The sequence below is a fragment of the Sorex araneus genome, chromosome 2 (genome assembly GCF_027595985.1).
Source record: "Sorex araneus isolate mSorAra2 chromosome 2, mSorAra2.pri, whole genome shotgun sequence".
Lineage (NCBI taxonomy): Eukaryota > Metazoa > Chordata > Mammalia > Eulipotyphla > Soricidae > Sorex > Sorex araneus.
The window spans coordinates 28,308,580-28,332,161 of record NC_073303.1 but is presented as its reverse complement, the minus strand read 5'-3'; the positions used below and the strand labels follow the sequence as shown (position 1 = coordinate 28,332,161).

General features: G+C 40.9%; 1 protein-coding gene across 1 annotated transcript in view; it reads right to left on the bottom strand.

Annotated features, from left to right (window-relative positions):
• Nucleotides 1-4,386: 4,386 nt before the first annotated feature.
• The window catches only part of LOC101538664 (HLA class II histocompatibility antigen, DQ beta 2 chain-like), a 57,140-nt gene continuing 37,944 nt past the window's right edge, over nucleotides 4,387-23,582 (bottom strand). Inside the window, exons 3-7 of the mRNA XM_055126790.1 lie at nucleotides 13,121-13,317; nucleotides 8,964-9,245; nucleotides 6,298-6,408; nucleotides 5,494-5,517; nucleotides 4,387-4,745 (exon numbers count right to left, since the gene is read on the bottom strand). Coding sequence (XP_054982765.1) covers nucleotides 4,732-4,745; nucleotides 5,494-5,517; nucleotides 6,298-6,408; nucleotides 8,964-9,245; nucleotides 13,121-13,317 — 628 coding nt within the window. The 3' untranslated portion in view covers nucleotides 4,387-4,731. The remainder of the gene's footprint in view (nucleotides 4,746-5,493; nucleotides 5,518-6,297; nucleotides 6,409-8,963; nucleotides 9,246-13,120; nucleotides 13,318-23,582) is intronic.

Genomic DNA, 23,582 nt, shown 5'->3' with positions numbered 1-23,582 from the left:
TTTTCTCAATTTGCATCTCCATTTTGACATTGTGTAAAAGTGTCATGAAAAATAGCATGCATTAATAGCCAAAATACACATTGTAGATTCAGCTTGCTGGCTCTCCAGAGAAAATAATTTTCCTCCAGATAACATAAAAGGGAGTGTGTAATAAAGCGATGGTTACTGCTAATCTACAGTGTCAGGAACACAATCTAAAACAACCCACCACATGAGTTCAGGATTCCTAGGAATAGTGCAAATCTTTTAAGATCAGAAGGAAAGGCACAGGCACCACTGTCTCTTCCTAGAGGGAATATTCTGAGCTGATGGCAATTTGTCAGGGAGGGATTGGGCAATGACAGGGGTTGCTTATAAAAAGAGACAATGGACTGAGGTGGAGGGGTAGAGGCAACTTGATGGTACAGATGGGGTGATAACATTGTATGCCTAAAATGCAAATCTTTTCGTTTTTTAAAACGATTGTTGCCGCAACAAAAAATATATATATATATAAGAATATAAGTATTCCTATATATATTCCATGGAAAAATGTCATATTTTTCAATAAATTTTTCCCATATCTGTCCTGCCTTCGTTGCAATCAATACTCCCTGATCATTGAAGCATGTAAACAATAAAATTTCAATTAAAATATAAACTTTCAATATAAATTTTAAACAAATAATAATAAGCATAGTCTATTAAGCCAGAGGACAGAAGATGTGTTTCAGGTGGTGAAACAGTGTGAGACCATGAGTTCGGTCCTTGGCAACTCAAGTCTCCCAACAACACAGGGTATAGCCCTGATGATCCCTAGGCACTCCAGGTATGGCCTCGATGGCACCCAAACACTGCCCTGCCATGCCAGAGTCCCAAACTACCAGGTCTGTACTGTCAAGATGAAGCCCTGAGAGTGGGCCTTATATTTTACAAACTTTATTCAGAAAACAATGAGAACAATATTGATTGGATTGAGTTGAAAATGTCAAGTCAATAAACTTGTAGGTTTCATAAATTTTTCCTATGCAGATTGAAAATAGGGCTAATTGATGGAAACCGTGCTAACTGCCAAGATTTGGCAAAATGTGTCTTTTTCAAATTTGAAGCGATAATCCCCAGGAGCCCTTGTACCTTAGTTGGACTTGTGATGGAAGTTCTAATGATGGGGAAGACTTCCACAGCTCACTGTCTCTTCAGAGAGCCCAGACCTGGGAACTGACTAGGTCTCTGAGGCTTGGGCCAGGTGTGTTGCACTCTAACCAAATACCAGAAAGAGTCTTCAAAGGTCTCCTATCAGAATCTAGACTTTTCCTTCCACAGAGAAGAATTCTACTAGATTTCTTTTTTCCCAATCTCTGCAGGGTAGGACACAGGGTCTCACTTTTGGTCTCAGAGATGGAAGAAAAAGAAAAAGCTACATTTCTATGCCAGAAGCAAGACAAATGCAAGTGAACCCACTGGACAAGTTTAAGAAATCTCAGAAAGGAAATAAATTAAAAACATTTGCAGTCCAAGTTATTTTCTGGGCCACATGATACTTATAGACTATTAGATTCAAGTTTCAAAAAAAATGGATAACAATGGTCTCTGTAGTCTCATTATCTGAAAAACACAATTTTCTACCCAAGGAATGAGAGTGCCAACATTACAGGATATGAGATTTTTATTTAAAACTGAGTAGGGAACTAATACAGGGAGTGCTTATTACTAATTCTGAGTTTGCACGAAGCGCTCAGATCAGAGTTAGGACCATAGAGTGATAGATACGAAAACAAAGAACTATTATTTAGTATCCCCTAAATCCCAAATTCTGTATGGCATCACTACACAAACCTCTTCACTTCATTTTTAAATACTAGAATTTCTTTCTTTTTTGGTATTTTTCTGTATTTGGGTTTTGTTTCTGTTTTTGTTTTTCTGTACCACATTCAGCAGTGCTAAGAACTTACTACTCCTGACCCAGCACTTAAGGAGATGACTCCTGGAAGAACTTGGGGACTATATGGAGCGCCAAAGACTGAACCCAGATAGACCATATGCAAGGTAAGCATTGTACTATCTCTCCAGATCCTTACACTCCCAATCTTGTACAATATTTTGAAAAATAGCATAAAAGAGATATATCAAGCATATGTATGTAAAGTTTAACAAACATTAGAAATATCAAATAGTCAATAATTGGGTCCAAAATAATAACTATTAATCAGAAAATACCATAACACCATGTTTACTTCCCATAAATATGTTCATTATGATCCACTTAATCTTGTTTTGCTTTTGTTAAGTTTGTATAATCTGTGAATGTAGTCATATACAACATAGATAAGTATTTCCTCCTTTAAATCTCCCATAAATAAATTTAAATTACCTTGCTTCTTTTCCTCACATTATGTGTAAGGAGGCTGCTCACAGGTCTTTTCTACAGAACTTGTTCACTTATTTTATTGTATCATGGATTATATTTTTGGATGGCACAACTGTGCACTTACCCATCTAATCTGGGGAGTCTTTCGAGTTACTGCCATTGTTTTCATTTTATATATTTTGGAGCTTTGATTCTTTATTTTTCAGCTGGATTGTACTGATATTGGAATTGTTTGGAAACTCTAGGAATGCAAATTATTGGTATGCCTATGCCCAACTTCAAATTTTAGATTCAAACTGTTATTCAAATAGGTTTTCTCTGTATACACTCTCATGATCCATTTACACAAGAACTCAATTCTTGGCAGTTTTTGACATTTTAGAGTTTTGTTTTGAGGAGTGGAGTCCTCAGGGCATCTAAAATACCATCTCATGATCTCAGAAGACAGATCTGGAGATTCAAGACAAGGGCCCACGGATGTGGTACCACTCAGGATATGTGGTCCCATAGATTTCAAGCCACATAGTGGTGTTTAAGGGCCTCTAGAGCCACACCCAGTGATGCTTAGGAGAACATGCAGAAACTTGGTTCAATCCTGAGTTGACTACATGTGAGGCATGTGCCATAACCCTTGTGTTATGTCACCTTCCTCTTAGATTTTCTTGTGTTCCACCTGTCTGAAGGATATTAGGTTTTCATTATATGTTTTGCTTGTATTTCTCTAATTACTAATGAGAATGAACAACCAACTCTGCAAATATTTGTTTTCAACTAGCAATTTCTCTTTTTGAAATATCTTCTTACATATTTCCTTTTTTCTATGAAATTTTGTTTATTTGTTTTTAAAATATTTTAAAATGTATATAAAATGGGCCTTTTATTAATGCAACCTTTGCAAATACTTGCATGTATTTCATGGCTTACTGTAAACCCACTCTGTATGTGTGTTTTCTTAAAAAAAAGACCTAATGTAGAAATTAATTATTACTCAAAAAAAAGAATTGATAGTGAATAAAGACAAAGAATTCCCATTTGCTTGCAAAACTGAAATTCTCAAACTGGAGGGAGTGTGGAAGCCAGAGAGTAAAGGAAAGAATCGAGGAAGGTAGGGAGAGGGTGAAAAGAAAGTGGATTAGAAGTGATACAGGACAGGGATTGAGGTTTGGGGATGTTTAAGTGGTGGTGAAGGTGCTTAATTTCATTCCCAAAAACCATGAGAATTAACGCTATTGTAACCTACTTTTAAAAAGTAAATAGATAAAATGTTTTATCTCAAAGTAGTTGTACCATTAGTTCTAACAGAACTACAATTGACATGATTTACAGCTCCTCCTTGGAAAAGGTCTTAAAAGGCTATTTGTGATACAGATTAGAAAACATCTTTCCAAAATTTGCCTCTTGAAACCTAGTGTTTGATGGGCACTTTTTATTTTTGATGAGCACTTCTAATTATGAGATAATTAACTTCTTGGTCATAAAATCTACACTATGGTGGTTATTGTTAATAAACTTGTATATATTAAAGCAGCTAAAAGAGCATGTCTTAAAGGTTCTCATTACAAGAAAAATATTTTGATTACATGTTGATGTACATTAACTAAATAGTTTATCATAATTTTTCATAATATATAGATATCAAGGATATCTTATAACCTACTTCTCCCTTTGGGAGAAACTGACAAGCTACTGAGAGTTTCCTGCCCACATTGGAGAGCCTTGCAAACTTCCCATGGTGTATTCATATGCCAAAGTCAGTAACAAGCTGGGTCTCATTCCCCTGACCCTGAAAGAGCCTCCAATGCGGCATCATTGGGAAGGCCAAGTAGAGAGAGGCATCTAAAATCTCAGGGATAAGATGAATGGAGACGTTGCTGAGACCGCTTGAGAAATTCGACGATCAATGGAATGATGATGATGATGATGATGATGATGATGATGATAATGATAGATATAAAATAATTGTTATATCTCCAAAACCAATATGATATTATATCAATGTAAAATCTATAACTAGCATACATTAGAAAACTCATGATATATACTATTCATAATTGTGTTTAATTATGGTAAAGTTCTATAGCCAGATAGATGGTTTCATGTGCTTCTCTTGAACACCTTATGGAAAGACAATGGGAAAGAAAAATCCCTTGGCTTCATTGCTGAAGCACAAACAGACTTTGGAGTCAGTGCAGGATGAAACTTCACAGACAATCTCTCCAAGGAGTGATGACAGGAAGTGATCTAATGATCGTCTCAGAGTCAGAGGACTCCAATCTCAGAGAGACATACTTGTAGACAACTGGGAATTATGAATAGTTATAGGCAGGCATTACAAAAAAGGAGAAAGAAGTATCCATCAAAGCTCTTCAGGAGATCTTCAGGAGTCAGTGCAGGAGCCCTGTAGAAGAGAGAGTGATGAGCATGGTGCACCCTGAGGATTGGAACCTCTTTCCTCCTCTTAGAGAAATAAAATCGAGAAAGCTGAGAGACATGCCACATGGTCTTCACCCACCATGACATCTGAGTTAAGATCAAATCACCTCAATGGTACTAAAAGATCTGCTCTGCTGTGTGGGAAGCAGAGAAGTTGTTATCTTACAGAAGATTATGAATATTTCAATTTTTTTGTAAATCAAACTACAACTCAACTTTTCCCCGCTTCTAGTAGCCTCTTCACTTTCTATTAGTTGGAGGCATACCCAACAGTTTTCAACGCTTATTCCTAGAGCTCTGCTCAGGGATCACACCCAGCTAAGCTCAGGGATTATATGGGAGACCAGAAATACAACCCAAGTTATTAGGATGCAAGGTAAGGACTCTACCATGTATACTATCTCTCCACCCCCAAATTTACTCATTTTTAACTACACAAAGGAAGTAGCCACCAAAATGTGGGACATTGTAGGCAAATTCCTGATATCCAACACCCAAGCTGTATCTCTGACTGCAAGCTTAGAAGAAAGAACCCAGCAATATGTGTCTGCTTTTGAGGGAACAAGCTCAGGAATTTCTACAGAAACTAAGTATAAATCTCTACTGTTGATTTTGTAAGGGGAAATATGTCACAATTTGAGATCACTCACACTGCTTCCTTCTTACTATTTCTTCCCCAAAACCTAGAATGAATCATAGCAAAAAAAGAGTACCTGTTGGCAAAGGCATATGAGGTCCTACAAAAGGAAGTTATAGAGAGAAAAGTTACATTACTCAAATAGACAGTTTCTCATTTACCCCAACCAGAAGTGAAGTTTGTAACATATTGGATTTTTATTCTTCCCTAGCCATCTGCTACAAGAACTTAACTACCAGAAACGAAATCTCCCACAACACGCCCATCCAAGGAATAAAACTGCCAATAGAAGTCAATATTCCAACCTTTACTTTTTCTTTCCTTTTTTAAAAATTATTATTGAGTTGCCATTATTTACAAAGTTATTTATAGTAGAATTCAGGCATATAATGTTCCCACACCAATTCATCCACCAGAGTCAACTTCCCTCCACCAATGTCCCCAGGTTCCCTCCCACTCAGCAGCCTGTCACCGAGACAGGCACAATTTCAAGTCTGGTGGTTGTAATATGGATCTCCTGCTACAGTATTGTTGACTCTGTAGCTTACATATATACATACACCACACCTCTACATGAGGGTAGGTAACAGGAGCTGAGCTTTTAACTCTTTTTAATAAAAAAAAGATTTTATAAAGACGCCACTGAGACTATGGAGAGTGGGAAAGTCCTAGAACATATTCTACATGTTACATGGCTACCTTTAACTATTCAACTCAGACTCCAAAGTCTCTAGCAAGGCTGCTCTGACTCATTTCACCACCAGCATGGCCACCTTGCTTTCATGGTCAGGAGAAAAATGGCCGAACTTGGAGGCAGAGTCTCCATGCACAGACAGATGGATGCATACCTTATTATCCTCATTTTCCCAGAGTAACTTACCTTTCTTGTTCTTGTGACGGATGAAGAGACCCAGTCCCAGGAAGATCAACCCCAATACAAATCCTCCAATGCCACTCAGCATCTTGCTCCTGGCAGATTCAGACTGGGCTCCTAGGAAGCAAAGCCTGAGTGTCAGCATTTGCCCCACACCACATGATGTCCTCAGCTAAGGATCTAAAGTCTAACTTGAGATACAAAAGAAGAGGTGTCAGAAGAACCTTCCTTTTAATTTGCAACACTCCCTACAAGATGGAATGCCCCCCTACTAACTTCTTAGATATAGTGAGCTCATGAGAGAAGAAATGGGGAATGGATTCTAGCTCCCTGATGTTCCTTAGACACTAAGGCCCCAGTCACTAACTCTAATAGTCAATGGTTTAGAACTATCAGAGCCTGGTTCTGGGGCCGCAATACGTGGAGTAATCTCCCTAACACCTGGAAAGAAAATGACAACATACTTATTCTGATGCTCTTGTAATCAAGTTTCCTGTGATTTCCATCCAACTCACTAATGATGCCTGAAACAGAAAATCAATACAGGCCCAGAATGTGGGGACCAGGACGATTTCTCCGAACTGCATGGGGGCATTTGCTGTGATGGGCAGATCCATCCCGGCTCCCAGCCTGCAACTGACCCGGAAGTCACCCCTCAACCTGCTCCCAGCGCCATCTTGCCCCACTCAGCAGTGAAGAATCCTGGCCAGCAGGAGGCACAAAACAGGAGAATGCTCCAGGCCACAAACAGAGCCTATATCACCAGGGTGCCCCAGATGAATCAGGTACAGTCTCCCCACCTTTTCCAGATGGAATCCCAGCAACTATGAGCTTCTACAAGCATGGCTCCGGTATGTAGGGACCAGGACTATTTCTACAAACAATGCGGCCGCTTATGCGGCCACATGACCTTTCCTGATATGCAAAGTTAGCAATGGAAAACAGATGATCTAGCATCTGCCCCTAGAAGGCAGACTTGGATGGTGGTGGGAATATCCAAGCAAAATGTAATGCCCAAAACTATAGAGAGTATCTGAACAATTGTCTGCCGTAGAGGCAGAGTAAGGACTGAAATAGAAAAGGAGGGAATAATGGGGATACTGGTGGTGGAAGGTTTGCACTGTTGGAGGGATGGGTAATCAATCATTATATTGCTGAATATCAAACATGTGTCTTTTGGCAGAAATACGTCTGGAATATGCATTAGGTTTCTGACGTCAGACCACCCCAGGTTGGAATGGGTTTCCTACCTTGGCCTGTTTCCCCAGAGGCTTGGTCCCCACTGCCATCTTTCAGAAGCCTAGGGACATCCAGGGAGGGGCCCACAGTGACAAAGAATGTGGGGCCTTATGGGATGGGGGCGGAGCCGGCTCTTCCATTCCCCCAACCTCCTTCAAGACCCCGTGTTGCTACCCACAAACGAGCCCTCTGGCTGCTGATCGAGCTGCTTATCAGCCATGATCCCAGTACTCAGAAACAAAGTTCGGAACACAGCAACTTTTGGCAGAAATCCCTCTAGATTTAATTATTAAAACTTCAGAATTCCAAAATAGTGTGGCCGCAATAGCAGCCGCACATCATCATATGCAATTCATAATCAGCAATAGAAAACAAATTATCTAATGTTGCCTTTTCGGCAGATATGAGTGTTGGGGTAAAATCCCAAATAGTAATGGTGGGTTTCTTGTCAAATTGTTGAATGTAATCAAAGTAGAGAGAGTAATGTGGAAATCATATGCCACACAGGGGGAGGGTGTGAGATGGGAGGATACTGGGGTTTTTGGTGGTGGAAAATGTGCACTGGTGAAGGGTTGGGTGTTTCATCATTATATGACCGAGACTTAAACCGAAAACTCTGTAATTGCTCTCATGTTGTTTCAATAAAAGTAATAAATAAACAAATAAATAAATAAATAAATAATCAACATAGGATCCAATCACCATCATAGAAAATGTCCAGCTTTTTGACTGACTTCAGAGACACACCGGCAGCTGACTTATTGCGGTAGGTACACCCTCCCCGTGTGCAGATCTCTAGAGCCTTAATGGGGTGTTGGCAGAGAGTGTCCCCACCTTGCCAAGCCAGTGCTCCACCTATTCTAGCCAGCCTCCACTACCACAAGAGAAACAACCCAGCTTCACAACTGATCTCAGAGATATGCCAGTAGACACTGGAGTTCCAAAGCTCCTGAAGCATGTTGCCACCTACCATGTGACATGTCCAAACTTCACAGAACCGACAGAAAATTACATGGGGAAATTGTATAGAAGCCCATTGAGCTCAGTGAGTGAAACCAATCAGACAGAAAGCTCAACTACCACCTACCAGCTCAGGAAATCCTCAGGTCATGACTTTAACAGCACCATTATGAGGTATGAATTGAAACTATCAATATAAAGCAAAGTGTGTTATGCCAGCTAATGGAAGCGATTTGTGAGGTGGGTGGGAAGCTGGGAACATCGGTGGAAGCAACAGCACATTGGCTGTGGTGCTGGTTTGGAATTTGAATACCTGAAAGAACTATTTTGTGAACTAGTTTGTAAATTATAAACAGTGTTTAAAATTAAGTTGCATATAAAAAAGAAATAAAGAATAAAATTAACTAGGTAAGGAGAAGCTCTGCCTACTGACTTGAGAGGCCTAGGGTGACAGGAAACAAACTGTCTCTTACGACACTCCACTGTGATAGGGGTCTCGAGGCTGGGGTGCTCCACTTGGCAGGTGTAGACATCTCCACGCTGGGGGGTCATTTCCAGCATCACCATGATCTGGAAGCTCCAGTCCCCATTCCTAATAAGTGGGGTGGATACAACTCCTGCTGTCTCCTCCTGTTCATTCCGGAACCACCGAACATTGACTTGATCTGGATAGAAATCTGTCACCAAACAGACCAGCAGGTTGTGGTGGTTTAAAGCCTCTGTCCTGGATGGGTAGACGGTCACCTTAGGTTGCGCTGAGAAAAGCAACAGACATAAAAACACATATTGAGATAGAGACCAGGCAGCAAATCATTCCAAGGGGTTGAGTCCTTCCTTGACACCAAGGTGAAAAATCCCTAGATTCCAAACATTTGATTAGCTCAAGCTTAGTCAACTTTGTTAGGTTCAATAAACACATCAGTTAGTTTACAGTGCCAAGAGACTGAGTTTCTCTGATGTTACTAAACATTTAAAAAAAAATAAAAGCACTTTTAAATGATATATTTCAAAATACATAGGTCATATGATAATATTTTATGATAAACATGAACATCTTTTTCCTTACATCAGGACCCATTCTAGTCACTAGTGTGAACTAGGATATAACACAATGTTGTGCCAGTCCCAGTGCTCCTCCAAGTAGAGAGGACAATAGCAATTTTGACTTTCTCCTACTGCCATGAGACATTCAACACTAGTTACTCAAGGAATAGTGACATAAACTGAGAATTAAAAATAGGTACATAGTGGTTAGCATTGTATAGAGAAGTATAAAGCTAAATTCCTCCAATTACATAATATTTTAATGCAAAGCCAGTTTTCAAATATGAGTGATCTTTATTTTTTTTAATGTAGGAGTACTACTATTTATTCAACCAGTCATTAAGCTGAGGAAAGCAAGGATGAACTCCACATTACTTTTAAAAATATTTTAACTGAATATCCATGAGGTAGATCATTACAAAGCTGTTAATAACTGGGCTTCAGTTATAAAATTATCCTGCACCCATCCGTCCACCAGTACACATTTCCCACCATATCTCCCCTGTTTTTTTTCCACTATACCCCAACATCCCACACACCAGCCACAGCTTCCTTCTATGAGAGGCAATTTCCTTCTTACTCCCTGTCTTATCCTTTTGTGCATTATGGTTTTCAATACAGGTACTAAACATCATATTTGTTCAGGGCATTCAATATATTTGTCGGGATGTTAAGATTGGAGTAGATTTTTAACTGGGTGGCAACTTTGGGGTGTGTATGTGACTGCTGAGGTTTCAGAAGTACAGGGAGGTGGGGGGAGATAGTCCATCCCAACTCTGAGAAAACCTGGAAATTTCAGTCGCAAAACCCGCATGCCCATCAGTAGATTATATTTCAGTGAGATCTGTCCTGAGATACTGGAGTCAGGCCAATGGTATGGCTTTGATTTTGGATTATAGAAGCAAGCAGCTGCCAGAGTCTCTGCATGGGCAGGCACCAGGCTGAGCTGCACCCCTCTGATTTACCACAGTCTGTTCAGCATGCGCAGGTCCAAGATTAACTGTGGCTTTTGCTCTCTTCCGAGATTTATTTACAGATCTCTGAAGCTAAGCCAGTAGTAGAGCTTACATGGTAAGTAAGTAAGGTGTATTGCTTACAATATTTATATTGTATACAATATAAATTATATATTTATTACAATATATTGTAATAAATATATTTATTACATTGTAATAAATATATTTATATATTTTAATAAATATATTTAATACAATATATTACATTGTATTGCTTACAATACAGTAAGTACTGTATTGTACTGTCCTCCCGTTGTTCATCGGTTTGCTCCAGCAAGCACCAGTAACGTCTCCATTGTGAGACTTGTTGTTACTGTTTTTGGCATATTGAATACTCCATGGAAAGCTTGCCAGGCTCTGCCATGCGGGTGGGATGCTCTCGGTAGCTTTCTGGGCTTTTCGAGAGGGACAGAGGAATCAAACCCCAGCCCGCCACGTGCAAGGCAAACACCCAACCCGCTGTGCTATCACTCCCATGCCATGATCATACAGTGGTTAGCAGATGGTAAAATAGAAACAAACAAACCTTTTAATATCTGTATTGCAAACCATAATGCCCAAAAGGGTAAAGGGAAAGAGAAATAGAGAGACAGAGACAGAGAGAGACAGAGACAGAGAGACAGAGAAGGAGTGGGGAAGTGACTGCTGTTAGAGATGGAGGGGTCAGGGGGCAGGAGAGAAACTGGTGACTTTGGTGGTGGGAAATGTACACTGGTGGAGGGATGGGACATTGTATGCCTAAAACTGCCTCATCATGAACAGCTTTGTATCTCATGGTGATTCAATTTTAAAAAACAAGATTTCTTAGTTTGCAGTCAGACATTATCATCATGTGTAGGATAACATAGCCTCAGGTAGTTTAGGTTTATTGGGTTGTTCATATCACAGTGCTCCCATCCCTTTGTGTTTATTTGTAGCTTCTTTCTTTGTGTTCTGTTGACTTGTAGATATTCTTTGTCTCTTCTTCTTGAGTCCTTTGTGTAGTTTATTCAGAGCCATGTCCTTTTGTATGGACACAGGAAGACTGTAGCAAATGCTATGGTTTTATAACCTGGGAGTCATTTGTCTCTACATGATATTTTCCTCCTGGGCATCTGTTCTCTAGACCTAAGCCTCAGTTTCCCTTACCTCCTAGCACCCTCAAAAGCAGGGTCCTGGGAGGAGTCTCCCAAGGAGACTGACCCAGGGTAAGTGGTGAGTTGTGTACTACCCTGGCATTGAGATGAGCCTGACCAAAGTGTCTAATGCTTAACTATAAGTTAAGAGCTTGGTCATGGACAAATGCTGTCATGATCCAAAAAGTAATAACTAGATTCGGACCCTGCTAGGGTTAGGAATGATTAATCTGATTTGAGTGCTGTAGTCTGAGTCTGTGGCAAGCTGTTGCCAGGAGAGCTGCCTTGCAAGCCTCAATGTATCTCTTGCTATGTCCATACAAAAATAACTAGTATTAAGATGTTAAATGAGTGTTTGGACTGAGGAAAGAAGAAAAACACCTTAAGGGGTATTTTGTCTGCTGACTGTCAGGAATGGCTTGGGAATGGCCCCAGACCAAACGCCTGAACCTGGGGGTGGGGGGGGGGGGCAATGGGGAGAGCTGCAGGGGCTCTTCCTCCTGTCGGCCCCTAGCTGATGTTTTTTTACAATCATGAATGTTTTCAGTAAAACTATATTTGAGATTTTTGCAGAGGCTACTTTGGATACTGAGAACATAATGTGAGCATGGAAGTATAAGTAGGATTTCACACTGTTAGAGGCAGCTGGCCATCTCAGTCAAAATTTTAAATTAGGCCTTTCACTCTAATTTGGGTTGTGTTTTCTAGTCTGACTAGAATTGTAGTAAGGTATATGGATTTATAAAATATGTTTTTCTTTACAGATTTGGGTAAAAAATAAAATAGGGCACCCATTTGTGAGAAAAACGAGAACTTACTCAAAAGAATAGAAATAAATATTTAAGTATAGTTAACTTTAGGATGTAGTCAGAAGAAAGCAAAGGAGGAGAAACAGCTTAAAGTTAGGTGAACTTGCGCTGAAAACAATGATTAATCTGTGAACTTTCAGATTCATGAAAGAGTATTATTTTACACCCATCAACATTGAATAACAGGGAGTAATAGACTCTCAAAGGGGTGGAAGGGGGGAAGACTTTGCCCTCTGGTGCCCTCTGGTGGCGCGCATGCTGTAACAGCACCTGAAAGATAATTCCTGTTTTTAGGCACAGACCATACACGGTTTCCGGTAAGAACTGGCTTTGAGGAGATTCTGTCTCCACCCTAGATGGCGGAAAGAATTCTATGACTTTATGTACTGAGAGTTTCAGACTGGGTAAGGAATTGGCTTAATCATTAAAACTGTTTCTGGCCCAAGAGCAGCGTCAGACGGGGCAGCTCCGGGACGGCCTGCGGGAAGGTTCCCGGCTGCGGGAGCGAGTCCCCTAAGGCCCCCGGGCCCCGCCTCTCCCCGCGGACACGCCCCTGCCGGGCCCCTCGGGCTCCGCGCGGGTCCGGGTGCGCCCCCCGCCCGACCCCCGGCCGAGACTCGCGCCCGCGGCCGCGCCCTGCGCTCACCTCGCTGGCTCGAGGCCAAGGGGGCGTTCAACTCATAGTTGTGTCTGCACACCGTGTCCACCGCGGCCCGCCTCTGCTCCAGTAAATCCTCCTGTGAGTTCCAGTACTCGGCGTCCGGCTCCCCGTGCTCGGTCACCGCCACGAACTTCCCCACGTCGCTGTCGAAGCGCGCGTACTCCTCGCGGTTGTAGACCCATCTGATCACGGCCGCACCTGCTGCGTCCCGTTGGTGTAGTAGCACAGGCCCTTCCACTGGTACACGACATTCCCTGCGGGAGTCACCGCGCGTCAGGCCGGGCGGGGACCCAGGGGCCGGGTGGGCCACTCCGGGCCGCAGGTGGCGAATGGGATCCGAACCCTGAACCCAGCCCGAGCCCGAGAGCCCGCCCGGACCGGAACCTGCTCCTGACACCCGCAGACCCCCTGCCCCTGGAGCCTCTTTCCCGGACTCCAGGCCTGCCCCAAGGTGTCTCAGGCTGACTTCGGGTGGGGGTTGGGGGGAAGCTTGTCTGGGACTGTCCTGGGACCCGGACCCGCGAGTGTGAGGAGGGAGAAGCACTGACGGTCTGGGCCCCTGGGGTTAGAGAAAGGGACCCCGACGGAAAATTCCTTTCCCCCTAGGATCCAGGAACCTGAGACACAAGAATCCACCTGAGCGCGACGCGCAAGAAAATGACAAGAAATGTAAAATTAATCCCGTCCCTTTCCTGACAAAGATGTTTCCCTGGTTCCTGGCAAGGGGCTCCCTTCGCATCTCTCCTCAGCCAGAGCGCCACCGGTTTCTGTCAGAGTAGAAAGGGTTGCACAGCCAGAGGCTTAGGAAGGATTATTTTCTTTTTGAAAAGAGCACAAGATTCCTGATTAGATCAATTGGATTCCGATTAAACTATGCTAATTACGAGCTTGTGTAGATTAATTTGAATAAACTCCCCATAAGCATAATTGCATAAAAAATGTCAGACCTACACATAGAGTTAGAAAAAATTGAAAACTAATTTGTATCACAAAATATGAGATTAACATTAACACTATTGTAAAAATAAGTTAAATTTTTAAAGTTATTTTAAAATATGGGACTGGGGGCTGAGGTGCTTCCCTTGCATACCACCAGCATTGGATTGATGCCTGTAACCACATATGGTCCCTCAGGGGTCAGTTCTGAGCACAAATATAATCCCTAAATACTGCTTGGTGCAGCCCAAAACAAAACAAAATTTTGTATCGATTTGCATACTCTATGTCAAATGAAAATGATTATTTTTAATTAAATAATAATAAAGTAATCTCAATTATACATAGCTAGAGTCTTGAGACTATTTTTATACACTTATTATTATGCAGTTAGATGGATAATTAGTGTCAAAGCATATAATATTGCCATACAAAGTTACTGCACCCTGTTACCTGGAAAGTGTCCACAACTCTCCACTACTGTTCTTATGTTCCCTCTACCCAGGTCATTATTATCTCCCATTCCTGTTTCTTGAGGTTTGTTTTTTTTTTTTTATCAGTATTACAGTCCTTGGTAAAGGGTGCGACATTGTTCAATATTTTTTTCTTGTATTATCTCACAATATTTCACAGATGAGTGGAATTATCCAGTGCTTGTCATTTTCCTTCTGACTTACTTCACTCAGCATAATACCTTTCAATTCTATCCACATTGCAGAGTACTGCATAATTTTATCTGTTCTCAGAGTTACATAGTATTCCATTAATGTACTTTTTTGATAAAGAGGAAAGGTAAGCATATGCACTAATTTCAGTCATATTTTCCTGAGAGTTATGAGGCATATTTTAAAGGATGTTCAGTTAATATAATTTTTATTATATTATTTTTCCCTCAATATTTTGTGTTTTTTACTTTTTAATATATTTAAATTTTTTCTCATGTATCTTTGAAATTATGTGATATAATTACAAATTATATCATTATAGCTATATAATGATATGATTACAAAACTACAGTGATATATAAATACCTCTCGGAGAGCCTGGAAAGCCACCGAGAGTATCCTGCCTGCACGGGCAGAGCCTGGCAAGCTATCTCTGGTGTATTCTATATGTCAAAGACAGTAACTATAGGTCTCATTCCCCTGACCCTGAAAGAGCCTCCAATTGTTGGGACAGAGGAATAAGGAGAGGCTCCTCTCAGGGTGGAGAGGAATAGAGATGTTACTGGTGTCCGCTCGAGAAAATCGATGAACAACGGGATGACAGTGATACAGTGAATTTGTATCAAGATATTAATGCTGTCTAAAATGGTTTCTCAGCATGTATTATTTTCCTTCTTTGCATTCTCCTTTCTCCAAATTTAGTCCATTGTCAGTTCAAGTCTCTGAATCTCACTTAATTCCCTGTTTGACCACAAAATTCCGAATACTCCAAAGTCCCTATCGGGGGTCAAGTACACTCAGATACCTTGAGTTTGCTTCCATGGGCCCTGCACTCAGTCAGAAATGCAAAGCCCCTCTCCTCAGCACCTGAGACTACTGCAACCTTGTATTTCCCCAACCTAAAATCTAACAGCGTTTAGTTCAAGCACGGTGTAGGGGGACCCTAAAATCACACATCCTACTGTGTGTTCAGTGACGTAAATCATTGGTTTAAAAAAAAAAATCTGCTCCTGTATTTGCTGGCACTGAACACTCCGAAGTGGTCCTGTCTGCTCTCAAGAACAGCCCCGGATTCAAATCTGTAAAATGAGGATTGTCCTCACCTTGCCATTAAAATAAGGATGTAAAACAGCTCTCTTTTCCAAAAAGGAAATTTGTAATAAAGATTGTATGCTAAGATCAAAGATTCTCCCCCTCAAACCCAAAGGCCCCTCATCGCCTTTCCCCCAAGGCAGTGACTATGGGGTCTGCACTTACCTTGAGTGTCTCCACCCTCAGTCACCGGAATCCTCCACACCACTAGAATCACCATCACAGCTGCTGTTCCCAGGCCTCTAGGGACACGCAGAGCCATCTTCCAACACACAATCTAGGACAAAACGAAAACTTATTTTAGTCAACACAGCTCACACCTAATGAAACTGTTTCGACTTCAAAGAATTAAAAAAAACCTATGAAGGCTTTCCTGCACCATAGGATTGGAGAATACTTAGCTAAGGAACCAATCAGAACTGGAAGCAAAGCACGTCATTTGTCTCTAGGCAGACATGCTGTCCAACAGTGCCCGATCCAGTACCAGCAATGGTGCTTCAGCTTTGTATTTTTCTTCAGCAAATCGCACCATTCAAAATAAAGATTTTCTCTCAGTGATAGATGATTTAAAGAATGAATACATTAGGGGCTTAAGACAGAAAAATAATTCAAGCATATAGTTTTGTGCTATTTATTTAAAACCTATTTTTTGGATAAGAGAACCAAACAAGGATCATAAGTCAGGAGGAAAACAATATTGTGACAGAAATGTTCACCTCCATTTCTTAGGCACTCTAAGAAATCTTAAGTTGTGAGAAGAGCAGAGTTTTTAGAAGAAAATGGTTTAAGTAGTTGTTTTCTCAGCAATGTGTTTTGTAAGAGTTAAATTATTGAATCTCTTTTTGACTCAGGCAACTGTGAATTAGCGATCATGTTTCATGCATTTTAGATCTAGATATTTATGTATGAAAAGAGCAATATAATTTGTTTCATAATGCAAGATTTCTGTCATGTGTATCAGGTCAATATGGGCAGCAAGAAATCAGCACAAACAAGAAATCAGCAAAAACAATGGACACTTAACCTGGCCAACAAGTGATTCATTATGCAGAAACTCTATTACATTTCTGTTTTTTAAAAAAAAGTATTTGATAACAGAGTCGGAGACTAATACCCAAGAATAGTAGTATACAATACCAGGAGGTTGGCTCCATAGTTTGGAAGCTGGCCTCACACGCTGGGGGAAAGTCATCCCAGATTAAGAAGGGAACACCAAGTAAAATGTGATTGGAGATCCCGCTTGGGAAGGGAGATGTGTGCTGAAAGTAGACTAAAGACTGAACAGGATGGCCACACAGTGCCCCTATTGCAAACCACAACACCGAAAAGGAGACAGAGAGAACAAATTGGAATGCCCTGCCACAGAGGCAGGGTGGGGTGGGGGAGGATGGGATTGGGGGTGGGAGGGATACTGGGTTCATTGGTGGTGGAGAATGGACACTGGTGTAGGGATGGGCTCTCGAACATTGCATGAAGGAAAAACAAGAACAAAAATGTGTGAATCTGTAATTGTACCCTCAGTGTAACTCACTAATTTAAAAAATAAATAAATTTAAAAAACAGGAACAAAAAATAAAATAGATGAAAGTATTTGAAAACTCAGTTGGCTTTACTTCTATAAGCTCTTCATCATCATAAATCTTCCCAAATCATAAAGCAGCTTCATCTGTTGTCAGCAGAGGCACAACCCAGAAACTGTCAGTATTTGTTTTGAAGAAACAAAAGATGTAGAGAAACATTTCCTAGGCTCTGAATAGTGCTAATGAAGGTACAAAGATTTAAGTTTCAAATTGCATTGTGCCAACACCAAGTACCAAATAACATATTATCAATTTTTTTAAAATAATGCAATTATTGGACTGGGTACAGTACTTGACTTCAATTCCCTGTACCTTATCTGATTGGTCCCCTAAGTCCATCCAGGAGTGATCTCTGAGTGCAGATCCAGAAGTAAGCTCTAAGCACTGCTTAGTGTGGTCCCCTAAAAATAATGATAATAACATAATAATGTATCAGTTTCCTTTTGCCTAACATCACAGAGCTAAATGGTTATAAAGTGATTGGATCAACCCGTGGCAAGAAATAGTAAATAAGACAATAAATATCTCCCTCTTCCTTTTCCTACCCCTCTTCTATGCTTTAGTTCCTTCTCTTAAAATTGAGGACAAGGAAGTATTTTGCTAGGAGGTGAAGTTGAAATCACAGTTCCAGATGCATAAATCTACTATGTAATAATTTTAAATCCGTTTTTAAACATAATTATTAAACATAAAAAAGCACACTCCTAACTCATTAAATACAGGACTTTTTGACATAACTTTTTAAAATGTGATACAATTTATGAAAGTAAAATTCATCCTTTTAAAGTAATATGTTTTGAAAGATACTACAATCACCACCACAAACAAGATATGAAACATATGAAACATATGAAACATGGCCAGGGAATCAACTGTGATTGATTCCAAACATTGAGTGTCCTCCAGGGGCTAGGAGGACTGGTCAGTGGTTAGAATTAACCACAGTGGAGGGGGTGCAGAGGGTAGGTAAGATAGAAAAGAGACCAGTGTGACAATAATAATGGAGAAATGATAACTCTGCACAAGAACTGAGTAGACAAAGTAGAAAAAGGTATATACTTGATAACCTTTCAGTATCTGTATTGCAAACCACAATGCCCAAAAGGTGAGAGAGAGGGAGGGGGGAGGGGTGATGAGAGGAGATGGGAGGACAACCGGGAACACCAATGTTAGGAAATGGATATTGGAACACAGTGTGACTAAAGCCTAGCCATGAACAGCTTTTTAAGTGTCTATCTCACAGTGATTCGATAAAAAAATCTTTTAAAAATGTACCACATAAATGTCGAACATAAGATTGATATATACTGAATGTTATGCCAATAAAATTAATTGTGATACTCAAATAAATAAATAAATAAATCTGAGTGATGAAAGGGAAATAATGTATATTCAGGTAGAATGTAAGGTAAGAAGAAAGAAAACAGGGGAAAGGCCTATGTTGGTAGAGACTGATGACTCCAAAAAGAGACAGAACTTTACTCAATCAGACACTAGGATCCTAAAAAAGATTTTAAGCAGGATAATAGTACTTTAGATAAGAAGCTTATTTCCAATTTGGAATGTGATTTACATGTGAATTGATTGCTGCTCTTTAATATTTGTTTTATCTTACAGTGTACCAAAACCTGCAATATTCAAAGAAATTTATCTTTTTCCTTCTCTCTTTCTTCCTTCTTTCCCTCTTTTCTTCTTCTTCTTCTCTTTCAAGTTTGTGTCAAAAAATAAACAACATAACACAGGAAAATAAATTTTTTAATAAATAAAAATTTTAAAGACAGAGACAAAAAGTATTGTGGGGTCCCGTCCTGTCCCGCAGGGAGGACCCTTCGTGGGGCTAAGGAGGGGACGCAACCAAACGAAGAGACGCAGAGCCAGAAGGAGGAGGAGAGAAAGAGAGAGTTTATTCACAGCAGATACAATACTTATACCTCTTGGTGGGAGGGGGCGGTATGCATGCTTGGACCCCCATAGGAACTATAGTAAAATGCAGATCAGGCATGGGCGTTGGGCAGATCAGGCATGGGTGTTGGCTAGTGAGAGAGGAATGGCGAACTGATAAGATCAGTAAGGTCAGCAGTGGTGACCTTGTTACAGGAATCCCAAGTAAGCCTCCACTTGACTAGAGGATAAGAGCCGGGCTTGTAAAATGGCTCCCTACAAAGTATAGTACAGGATCTGAAAGAACATAATAAATTTATAAACAAAAAAAATGAAGGGTTCAGAGAGATACTGTGGAGGTTAAGGCATTTTCCTTGCATTCAACCTACAGAAACAAACCTGGTTTGAATCCCTAGCAATGCGTAAAAGTCATCCCCCAAATCCCCATACAGAACCACTATATGTGACCTCAGAGCACAGAGCCAGGCGTGACCCTGGGCATCTGCTCTCCAAAATATCAAAAGAAGAGGCAACAAGAAATTTCCAACAAGAAGTGGCATGCAGTCTCCGCCGAGAGGTAACCCTGGTGGCTGAATGTGTGCAGCCTCTCTGCTGCTGAACAAGCATGATTTCAGAGGCCATCTAAACTAGTTTTGGTACCAACAGCTTCTTGCAGAAATGTCTCTAGAGTGGGAACTATATCTTGGTCCCATACCCCCCCAGGAGGGGAAAGATTTTTCTCTCTCCCCTTTTTCTTCCCAGGGGCGGGGAGGGGAGGTGGCACAGTGGCGATCGCCATCTTATGAGGACCTCATATCTCTTCATTCTCGGTAATGGAAAAGAAATTATCAAATGCCTCCTTTTCAGCAGGCCTGTTTCTGGGGGGAAACTCTACACAATAATAGTGAGCTTTTTGTTGAAATATTGAATGTAACCAAAGTAAAGAGAAAGTAGAGTGAAATTTATCAGCTATACAGGCGAGGAGGGGCGGTGTTTGGGAGGGTGGGAGGCATACTGGTTTTTGTTCTGTGTTTTTTTTTTTTTTTGTGGTGGAATATGGGCACTGGTGAAGGAATGGTTGTTAGAGCATTGTATAACAGACTTAAGCCTGAAAGTTTTGTAACTTTCCACATGGTGATTCAATAAAAAAAAAAAAAAATGAAGTGGCATGCAAAGGCAGTAAGTTATTGCTGCTTTGGGTACACAGTTTCAGAGCATCTAACATGGAACACAATAGGCAGTACTCAGGTCTTACTCTCTGTGTTCAGGAATCACTCCAAGTGGTGCTGTAGATAAAACTAGGGTATGCTGCTTATGAGGCAAGTGTCTTAAACCCTGTACTCTCTCTCTACTCCTACTGGACTTTCAGGAGCAATGATATATCAGAATATGGGTAACTCCAAAACAAGAATGGTACCATGGTGGGATGGAGGACTATGAAATTCATATCTGGAAGAGTGATTGCAGGGAAGGTAGGTCCAAGAGTATCTCCCCTACTACTTCAACATACCTAACAATGAATAGAGGTGTCTGATCCATCACCTCCTGTCTCTTTTAGGGAGGAATTTTCTCGATTCTTTCCTGGGACTCTGATAAAACTGCTTCAAAATTCGGGAATCCTCCTATCTCTATGACATTTTCATGCAAAATTAATAACTAGCAGCAAAATTGTCATCTTAGAATCCTTTTTCTGAGTGGTTAAAATATCAGCTGAAAGACTGGTTTGAGGTTGCTTTAATGCCACCTGTTTTCTTGAGCCACTCAGCACTTCTACATTCTTCTAGAATTTTCTGCACAATTCATAGTCCAACTACAAAACTCAGGGCAATAACTGTTTTCGTTAAAAACAAAAAACGATTTGAAAGAATTGTGTGCTGAGATGGCTGGAGGGTGGAGAGGTGCGGGGGGGGGGGGGGGTTGTACAACAAACGGAGTTTACCATGCATGCAACACCCCAAATGGTTCCCCAAGCCCCACCAGTACTGATCCCTGAGCGCAAAGTCAGGAATACACCCTGAGCACAACCTGGTGTAGCAAAAACAAAAACAAAAATGAACCAAGCAAACAAACAAACAAATAAATATGTGCTGAGTAAGTAGAAGACTAGAAAAATAATCATTGATCTAAGTTAGTATAGAGTAGGAGCCTCTCCCCATGGGACATCCTCTGTGCCCTCAGGGTGGAAGAAAAACTTAAGACTATTTCCTGGTGAAAATTCAGGAAGAAATAGGATCTTTGATCAATGATCTTAAATATAAACAAAGAAATCAACAGAAGTGACATATAGGTCCTTGTTTTGTTTGTTTGCTTGTTTTTAATTAAGACATGACAATAGTGTATTTGAATAAGGGGAGAAGGTTGAGCTAGATCTTGCAGTGCTCAGGGGTTACTCCTGGCTATGGCTCAGAAATCATTCCTAGTCTGTTTAGGGCACCATATGGGATGCCAGGGATTGAACCAGGTCAGACTCATGCAAGGTGAGCACCCTATCTGCTGTACTATCTCTCTGACCCCCACATTAGTGTATTTTAATTAAATAGTAGAGGCATCATCTTTTTTTGTTTGGGGGAGGAGGGGGCAGGGACAGACAGGCAATACTCAGGGTTTACTCCTGTCTCTGTGTTAAAGGATTACTTCTGTCGGAGCTACAGCTCAAACTGGTGTAAATTTCATTCTATTATCATATCTCCTAACCTTTTTCTGTAAATACACTTAGAAAAATATAAGTAAGAGTCTCCATGATCCTCACTTCAGAAGAATCTTCAATAAGACAGACCATTGGCAAAGAAAATACAAACAAAAATTAACAATTGGGATTATATTAAAATAAAAATCACTTGAACTGCAAAAGAAATGATGCCTAAAATAAAGAAACCTAAGTGATTCGAAGAAAATGAAATACATAAAACATTTCCAAAACTCAACAACACAACAACAAATAATAATAACCCCAATTTAATAAATCAGGGAAGCAGAAAATAAGCTGCAACAAGCAGATAGCTGGCTCTGGGGTCACAGAAGAAGCACCAACCAGGACCACAAACTCAACCAACACCATGGTGGTAAAAGTAGGTGAACTCAACCACCCTCTAGGATACAACCGCTAATGCTGCTGTGAAATTGCACTCCTCCTGCATATATCACACTAAACAAGATCCCCTGGGCTAGGGAAATAAATTCAAGATAAATAAAAATAAATTACACTGAATAACTTCAACAGGGAATGAAGAGAACACCAAAAACAGCAGGGTCACCCAGTGAGCTCCCTGGTGATGGAGGGAGGACACGGCAGTAATGTGGAGAGGCTCATTCCCGGTGTGCAAAAGGTACAATGGAGAGGGCACACAGAACCCCACCACACATAGTGAACAAAGATAACAACCTGAAAATTCAAGTACAGTCCAGACCTTTCAGATAAAGATTTTAAAATGGAAATGTAAAGAATGTTTACAGAGCTCAAAGAAACAATGGAACAGACCATCAATAAAACACAAGAGGTTGTGAGACAGAAGTGAGGAAACTTCAAGTGAAACTAAAAGAATTTTGTACATGAAATAAAAAATTCACTGGAAGGTTTCAGCAAACATTCAGAGTAGCTGAGGACAAAATCAGTGAGCTACAGGATGAGATACAGATAACCTCCAGAACACGGAAGGATATAGGGAAAGGACTTAGACTAAACGGACACAAGAGAACTGTGGAATGAATTCAAGAGTAACAACATAAGGGGCCGGAGCGATAGCACAGCGGGTAGGGCGTTTGCCTTGCACGTGGCCGACCCAGGTTCGATCCCCGGCATCCCATATGGTCCCCCAATCACTGCCAGGAGTAATTCCTGAGTGCAAAGCCAGGAGTAACCCCTGAGCATCGCTGGGTGTGACCCAAAGAGCAAAAAAAAAAAAAAAAGAGTAACAGTAACAACATAAGAATCGCACTGACCCCCCACCCCCACCAGGCACCTTTCGGCCACCACCTTCGGTTCCTGACCACTCCCCACTCTGCTGGTTAGGGGCGTGTCCTCACCTTAGGGGGCGTGGCCTCAAAGTGGGCGTGGCCTCTTTCCAGAGAGGTGGCCACTTATGCGGCCGCAGTTGTTTTTTTTACCATTTCGTGTATTGTCCTTTGGCCACAATTGATAGAACCAACTCCTCTGAAGAATTCCCTGGTCATCTTAGTCACTATATGGTAATAGTCAAGTAACCTAGCCTATCCTAATTTCACAAAAACTGTCAGTGAACACATCAAGTTGCACATAAAAGTCCTTTATAAAAAGAGCATAGCCCCACATCTTCA